This window comes from Chrysemys picta, chromosome 1 (genome assembly GCF_011386835.1).
Source record: "Chrysemys picta bellii isolate R12L10 chromosome 1, ASM1138683v2, whole genome shotgun sequence".
In the NCBI taxonomy this organism is placed as follows: Eukaryota; Metazoa; Chordata; order Testudines; family Emydidae; genus Chrysemys; species Chrysemys picta.
The window spans coordinates 202,791,480-202,799,885 of record NC_088791.1 but is presented as its reverse complement, the minus strand read 5'-3'; the positions used below and the strand labels follow the sequence as shown (position 1 = coordinate 202,799,885).

General features: G+C 44.4%; 1 protein-coding gene across 1 annotated transcript; it reads right to left on the bottom strand.

Moving 5' to 3' along the window:
- Positions 1–1,071: 1,071 nt before the first annotated feature.
- RPL8 (ribosomal protein L8) lies at positions 1,072–7,706 on the bottom strand. Its single transcript, XM_005301757.4, has 6 exons — positions 7,369–7,706; positions 6,879–7,022; positions 4,826–4,967; positions 3,582–3,800; positions 1,574–1,689; positions 1,072–1,276 (listed from the first exon to the last, which is right to left on the bottom strand). The coding sequence occupies exons 2-6, from the start codon at positions 7,014–7,016 to the stop codon at positions 1,118–1,120; spliced, it is 774 nt and encodes a 257-aa protein (XP_005301814.1). The 5' UTR covers positions 7,017–7,022; positions 7,369–7,706; the 3' UTR covers positions 1,072–1,117.
- Positions 7,707–8,406: the final 700 nt, after the last annotated feature.

Below are 8,406 nucleotides of genomic sequence, written 5' to 3'. Positions count from 1 at the left end.
TTGCTTGATGGAAGAGATGGGGATTCAGGTAATGCCTAGCAGAGGTCCTGCCTGCAGAGTATTTTTTTTTCCAGCAGCTCCTTAGCTAATGTTGGAAGGTATAGGACTTGTTCACAAGTATCTGAATTTTTTTCCAGCTAAATAGTATGTGCATGATTCATGCAACAGCTTATATGTTAAGAGAGCAATCATCTTATTGCCTTTGTCCTACCCACCCAAAGATCAAGCATGGCTCCTAGCGGTAGCAGCTGCCTTTTTCTTTACAGGGAGGGAAGTGTAAGATATTCTCAAAATCATGCTAGCTGCCTTTCCAAAAAATTGTAATGTTAATGCATAATCCTGAGTGTATGAGGGAGGCTTTGGTGTAGTTTGACAAGCAGGTACTCACCTGTGTGGAGTTAATATATTGACAATCATGGGGTAGTACTGGTTGGTCACTAAACTTTCCCAACAAAAGGCTTTATTATCGCAGCTTGCTTACTACGTACTAGCACTAAATATAATTGTAGCCAGGACATTGTTTTGTAGATAGATAGGGCAGATTCTGTTTTTATAAGCCAGGGGTAAGATTTCAAAATAAACTTTCCTGACCTTCTCCTTTTGCAAAGTTTATTTCAAATTGTCTAGTGCATAAGCCATCCTTAAACTACTTGAATATACTTCTCAGTTAGAACATAGTGCCTGAAGAAGACTCTCCTCCACAGAGAACTTCTGAGTGCTTGTGTGAAAGAGAACCATCACCTATTAATCCACACCCTACTCATGCCTTCCTCTAGAGGCCACCCATTCCTCTCCAAGGGCTTCACTTAGTCACCCACCATACTACATTACCACCTCCCACTTAACACTAGGTGATAACTTCAATCTCATCTTCATCCCTTAGTGAATCTGATCTGAACAGTTTCTAAAACCTATTCCTAGTCTCAGACTATTTGATTGCGACTAAAGGCCCATTTATGCCTTCAATGAAGGCAAGAGTTCTTCAATCCACCCTTAAACTACAAAAGTTTCCTCACTAATAGAGTCTGAAGAAGCTGGTATCACTTTCATAAAGTTTACACGAGACAGGTATGGGGTTTTTTTAAGCCTTTTATTGTGTAAACTGTATTGAAAGACATTAGTTCTCCTTCTCCTGCACGGTCTTGGTTCCACGCAGTCTACCAGTACGACGGGCAGCAATGAGACCGACCTTGCGACCAGCTGGAGCATCTCTCCTGATGGTTGAAGGCTTACCAATATGCTGATGGTTACCACCACCAAAGGGATGTTCTACAGGCTATGTAGAAAGAAAAGGACGTTCCAAGTTAAATAAATTAAACTTAACACACAAATCAAGGTAAGTGTGCAATAAAACTTGTACTTTCTCTCATTACTTTATATAAAGGAATAATTTTACCACACATGTACTAAAGCAGCTATTCACAACTGCAGAGCAATATGTGCATTTTCTAAGCAGTTTATATAGCCTAAACTCAACAGCTCTTGCCAAAAGTATCATTGAATCCTGAATGACAACTGTTAATCCCTTACGTGAACTATGGAAGGACAGACATTTGAAAGCTGAGACACTTACATTCATAGCCACACCACGGACACGTGGCCAGCAGTTTCGCTTTGCCTTGTATTTGTGATAGGCACGACCTGCCTTTAGGATAGGCTTGTCAATACGACCTCCACCAGCAACAATACCTGAAATTCAATTAAAAATACAAAATAATTTGTTGGGTGTTAAGCTTTTATGGTCATACCATATATTTTGAAAGCTTTAACTCATGCAGTGAAGTCTGGGCTAAAATGATTAGCAAATGGCTGTATTAGTGATGGGATATTTAAGGGGAAGTAAGGAGCGAAAGGGAAAAAAATGGACTGCTATTCAGATTTTAAACTGTTTAGAAATCTTGTCTACCTAGTTAATCTATGAAAGTGAGTGTCAAATATACAAGTGTCCACACAAGCATTTCGTGGCCAGGACAAAATTGAGTATGAATTGCTTCATGAAGGTTAGATATTGTGAAACTACGTTCTTGCAAACAGGTCTTCTAGTATCTGTATACATTGAAGGTGGGCTGCAAAGGAAGAGTTCTTAATTTTAATCTCTATTTAATTGCTAACTTTTCTCCTTTTGACTAGATCATATAAGATGGTCCTGAATACTAGGTCATTGGTTATACTTCTATGGGGTTTTACCTTCAACACTCTCATCATAACTTGGACGTGGCACTCTGGCAACAGCTTCTTAAGATAGTTAATTCATTACATATGAAAATTATAGTAACCTGTATAATTTGCATATTGTCTTTTATATTGCTTCTGACCTTATTCTGTACCACCAGTGTTTGTGTTAACAAATGCAGCAGTTGTCAAAGCTCCCTGTGCCCCAGATGTAGGGTTACTAATACTCCAGGATTCTCCTGGAGTCTCTAGAAAATAAAGATTATGTGATGAAGCCTCCAGGACTATGTCCAATCAAAATTAGCAACCCTACCCAACTGCGGCAGAAAGGAAATGTACAGGGAAGTAACGAGGTTGCTACTGAAGTCCAAAAACTGGTTATTGGTAAGATGGCATCTTTCATTCTAAACCATCAAAGTTTTAAAAACAATTTTCTGCTATTTTCACACAGCACCTGCCACTGAAGTTGAGTAGCCCTATCATAGTTTAGGACACGTAATATTGTATCCTCATGCAACTTCAAGAAAGCAGTTAGTACTCTCAACTTTCTTCTACTAGTAACTGCCTTTGGACTTTAAGCTGAAGACAGAGCTCCGCCACCCAGGGCTAAAGCATGTAATTTAGCTTTGCAGGGCCCCAGGTAATTGTCCTGCTTGCCACTCCCTAAACCCATCCCATGACCCCCAGGTTAAGAAACAGTGCTTTAACTCAATTCAGCTTTTAGACTGGACCCTCAAGCAGCCATCCCAACTTCTGCAAGTAGTACCACAAGGTGTAGTAATCATATGGTCAGGATCTGCTGTGTATGTCATCTAATACAGAGCACCTGCAACAGCAGTGCCTCCACCCCCCTGATAGGGCTCTGGCTTTAGACTGACTCAAAAGGAAGCATGCATGCCACCTCTTGAACACCAATACTGTTTCCTACAGAACTGAAGTTTTCCTTGTAAGTCTCCCAAGCAAGGATAGCAGAATTGCATCCTTTCATAAACTGGTCAGCTCTCTGCACACATGTTATGATAACTCAACATATTATGCCATATACTTAATCAGTAAGTTCTTTGGGGGCTGAGAATGTCTTTTATATAATACCTAGCATAGTGGGGATTCTAGGCTTTATGATAATACAAATAACTTGTACAATAAGACCCACATTAAAGTATGTTAAACTCCCATGTACACACTGAATTTAGTCACACACATACCTATATCACATTAGGCGATTTTGGGTCCAAGTGTGTAGTTAGCTTTCAAAGACGCAAAGCTCAAGTCCACAAAGCACACCACAACCTAGATCACCAGTGTTTGAGGTATTAAGAAATGAGCCTATTTGCTACCACACCTTTCTTTACAGTTTGGACACCATTAAGATACAATACACAAATTGACCGCTGTCACTTGTGACTTACCAACAACAGCTCTGTTTGCAGAAGAGATCACCTTCTTGGAACCAGAAGGCAGCTTCACTCTGGTTTTCTTGGTTTCAGGATTGTGGGAGATAACTGTGGCATAGTTTCCAGAAGCACGGGCCAATTTACCACGGTCACCAGGCTTCTCTTCAAGGCAACAGACAATGGTTCCTTCTGGCATAGTGCCAACAGGTAGGACATTTCCAATGTTAAGCTGAGCTGAAAAATAGATCAATTTAGTTATCTGTAGATGCACATCATAACGGCCATACTAGGTCAGACCAAAGATCCATCAAGCCCAGTATCCTGTCTTCTGACAGTGGCCAAGTGCCCCAGAGGGAATTTTTGAACCATAACTAATCTTCAAAAATCCAGAAATATGTCTAGCTATCTTCATGTACAATTAATAAACAGACAAACCAGAAATATAGAAGATCTTAAACTATTACACATCACTAGAAGCATTTATATGGCAACTAACATGGTGCTATCTGGGTACACTTCCCCTCTCCCCCTCCCCTTCAACAACAGAGTGACTTTAAAGCAACTAGTCAGTCAAATGTAAGGGATTCTAAGGAACAGTTTGTCAAAGGCCTGGACCAAAAAAAATGCATCTTGTATTGGCTTATTATAAATTTGTAGTTAGTTACACAATCCAAAATTTGTTGGATGGTGAAATGTTTCCAGCTCCATATAAAAACAGTAGTTTGTAAACAGCTAGTGAAGGCCAGTACATTAAACATTACTTTTAGAAAATTTAGGGTTCATAACAACATGCAGTAAAGTTCTCAGGAAGACACACATGCAGGTCAGATTGCATCATGAGTCTAATCCAGTGGTTCAAAACCTTTCCAGACTATTGTATCCTATTCAGGAGTTTGATTTGTCTTGTATACCCCCAAGTTACCCCTCACTTAAACTACTCGCTTACACAACCAGGCATAAAAAATAAAACTGTCACTGAAAAATTGCTTATTCTCATTTTTACTATATTATAAAACACCAATTGGAATATAAATATTATACTTACATTTCAGCGTATAGTATATAGAGCAGTATAAAAAAATCATTGTCTATATGAAGTGTTAGTTAGTACTGACTTCGCTGGTGCTTTTTATGTAGCCTGTTGTAAAACTAGGCAAATATCTAAATGAGTAGAGATATACCCCTGGTTGAGAACCACTGATCTAAACTACAAGCCTCTGGAGGCCACTTAAACATGACCAGCTGCAATCTTAACTCACCTTTCTTGCCACAGTAAACAAATTGGCCAGTATGAATACCTTCAGCTGCAATGAACAACTCTGTTCTTTTCTTAAACCTGTATGGATCACGAAATGCAACCTTGGCAAGGGGAGCACCTCGGCCAGGATCATGAATGATATCCTGATGTGATAAAAAGCATATTTAGAAACAGCCATGTCATCATTTATTCAGATTAGTGATAAATGCATAAGCTTGTAGCAAATAGGTTTATAAACCTAACAAGCTCTTAAGACAAGTAGTTTAAACATTATTCTAACGCCTCCAAAAAGTTAGTATGGTACCAATCTTTACTTAAATGCACTCCCAGTCTTTCACTTAACCGTCACGCTAAGTTAAGATCAAGTTCACTTCTGCAACATGGCCAAATCAAAAACCTACCTGTAACAGTTCTCAGTTAAATATACTACTTCATGCTAATCCCACTTAGTGCCCTTATTTAATGCCTGCAGACCTTCCAAAATTAGACATTTGGCTTTCACTAACACTAAAGATGCTTATGCATATTTTAATTGTGACCTACCAAAAAGCTATTTTGAGAACCATTTAAAAAGAGAGACTTCTCCAACTGCTCTCCAAGTAACTCCTCACAACCCACTTCTATTAGGGTTTCAGAACTGCCAAATTCCAAATTTATTTAGCTTTTGTAGATGTATGTTTGCTACTGTTAGACTGTCCCTTCTTTCCTCCAACAGTATCACACTAATTTGTTGCACCCATTTTGAAATTAGATTGTTTGATGTTTAGAGACATCCTCTGAGCAGGCAACATGGTCACTTAACAAGTTCTATTCCTCTAAAAGGCTTTCAAATTGATTTCAGACTAACTCGCTTCTTGCCTGACAACCATCTGAAGTGTCAAACTAAAAGTGGTATTTTTTTTCTAAGAAGCTTAGAGAAATTCATTGTAAAAAAAAACAAAACAGCTAGTGTGTGGGAGGCAGCATGAATATGCTGGTATACACTAGAAAGTTAGATTGACCCAGCTACATCACTCAGGGGTGTGAAAAAATCCATACCCCATGAGCAATGTCATTAAAGCAACCTAACTCCTTGTGTAGACTGCACTAGGTCAATGGAAGTATTCTTTCATCCACCTATCACTGTAGTGTCTGCCCTGAAGCACTACACCAGCATAAGTGTAGACTTTCCCTTGGGAGTCAGATGTGGGTTCTACTTCCAGCTCTGGCACCAGCCTACTGGGAGACACTGGGCCAGCGCAGATTAAAAAAATGTGTAAATGTTACATTGCTGAACCCTCAAGTTTGAACACTAAAGGGGTACAGCTTTAATTATACAGAATCAGGGACAAATTCATCTTTAACTTTGATATCAAAGTAGGTTTTATAAGTTGGTCAACATCAGGTACCATATTAAATATCTATATTTTCATTCTTTACAAGGGAGTGAATGCTGGTATTTACATACATCCACCTGCAAGTACTTTGTTGTGCATTAAAGTTTTTCCCTTAATTGCTTTTGGTTTGTTCAGTTAGCAGATATAGAAAATATTTATTCTCTATTTGCCACTACTTCAAAGTTGAGACTGGGAATTGAAGTATAAGTGCTTTATAAGTCCTCCTCTAATTTATCCCAAAACAGGAGTGAATGACACAATTGTGTTCCTAAAATTTAGAGTGTATGAAGCTAGCGTTTCAAAGCCTGGGAAAAAGCGGCTACCTCTCCAAAGAGAGGAGAGCTCCCAGGAAGGTTTGGCCTTAACTGCCATGGAAATTGTATTGAAGGTTACGTGTCTGTTTAGTCGCAAATCATGTTTTAATGGTTCTCTCGGCCGCTGCGAAGGAAGCGCTTTACAAACAGAACAATTTTTTGTTCGCCTGCATGGGATGAAAGACTCCAGTAGCATTACACTAACGGCACTAGGCTGCAACTTGCTGACGTGAATAGCGATTAAACCCGAGTTTAAATCAATCCACCTCGAGCAAGTCACGGCCCTGCTCGGACCCGGGGGCCGCGGGGCTGACACGCAGGGGAGGCGCTGCCGCCCGCAGCGGGGCCCAGGCCCCCGACCCACCTTTACGATGCCCTTGATGTAGCCGTGTCTCTCGGCGAAGTCGATCGCCCTCAGCTTGGCGGGGCCCTTGCGGTGCTTCACGTGGGCTCGGAACACAGACCCGGCGCCCTTCCGCTGCCCCCGGATCACGCGGCCCATGGTGCGCTGAGGGGAGAACGGACCCGGCTCGCGACAAACGGGAGACTCCGCGCGCGCGCGACCCGCCCGCACCCAACCGCCGCCGCCGCCCCCCAGCGCCGCGCTGCCCCTCCCGCCATGGGGGCCGGGCCGGGCCGATAACCGGGCGCGAGGCGAGGAGGCCCCAGGAGCCGGCTGCGATTCGGGCCTATGGCCCCCGCCCAGCCCCACCGCCCGAGACCTCGCGACCCGTTCAAACCCCACCCCCCGAGGGCGCAGGGAAGGGCCGAGTTAAGGCTCGGAGCCGCCGGGGCCGGGGTTCCCCGGATGGGGGCGGATGGACCCGGCTCCCGCGGCGTCACCTCGCTCCTACCTCCGCCGGTGCCTACTTCAGAAAGGAAGAAGGAAGGACGGTGGGGGGGTCACGGCGGCACTAAGCCCTTCCGGGGCAAGGAACGGGCTGTGCGCGGTGACGTCATGCCGCTTGGCTTCCCGGGTAACGTAGTCCCATCGCCTTCGCTTCTAGTAGAACTCCAAGCCCGGGGGCGGGGCGCACGCGCCTCTCAAGGGGGGGGCGTGAGAGGAGGCCGGGCTCGTGCTTGGGCCCAGTGATGCTGAGGGAAGGGGCGGGTCTGTGAGTGCAGCCCTCCCTGTCGCCCTGTGTCCCATTCGCTCCCGGGAGCGGGGCACTGCAGCGTGGCGCGACTGCGCAAATCAGCAACCGCCGCAGTGACGCTCTAGAGTGTAACCATCGCGCCCACATTCCTAGGCTCGACTCCAGTCTCGCGCCCCCTCCAGAGCCCCAGGGCGCTTGTCTACACGCGGGGTTGCGCCGGTTTAACTTCTTTTTGAAACCTGTTAGTTGAATGGCCGCAGAAGGCCAGAGGCATACCCCGGAATGTTTCACATGGGGCCCACATCGGACCCGCTCTTCACTGGTTAACTCGCAGCAAAACCCCTTGTTGTTTGGCTCCCTGGGGCTGCGCTCCCTGCAGCTCCCCACGCTTCTAGCGGGGCTTGAGGCTGTCGCTGAGCGAGTCCTGTCAGCTGCTGTAGGGGGCCCCATGGTGGCCACCCCACTGTGCACTCAAGTATGGACCCCTGGTCCCTCTGTCCTGATGGGGGAGGTCAAAATAGAGTGAGTGGCCTTGAGACCCGCAGCATGGGTGTCACAATGCAGCTCAGATTTGGCCCTGTGACCCCTTCATCGTGCCGGGGGTGGTTGGGTCAAAATAGGGTGAGTGGCCTTGTGAGATGGTTCACAGAATTCGCAGCACTGCTCAAGTTTTGAAGCAGCTGGGGGCTGGGCCAATCAGAGGGGGGCCCAGGAGGGCCATTTGGCCTGGGCCTCAAGCTCAAAGGGGGCCTCAAATTTAGACACTTGTTAATTTTTTGGCATTTGATAAGTTTC

Excerpts from the sequence above, each read along its gene's own strand:
- RPL8 (XM_005301757.4), bottom strand. The coding sequence starts at position 7,016 with ATGGGCCGCGTGATCCGGGGGCAGCGGAAGGGCGCCGGGTCTGTGTTC. Across the intron at positions 4,968-6,878 it reads ACATCAAGGGCATCGTAAAG|GATATCATTCATGATCCTGG; the intron begins GTGGGTCGGGGG and ends TTATCACATCAG. Across the intron at positions 1,277-1,573 it reads TCCGTGGTGTGGCTATGAAT|CCTGTAGAACATCCCTTTGG; the intron begins GTAAGTGTCTCA and ends CTTTCTACATAG.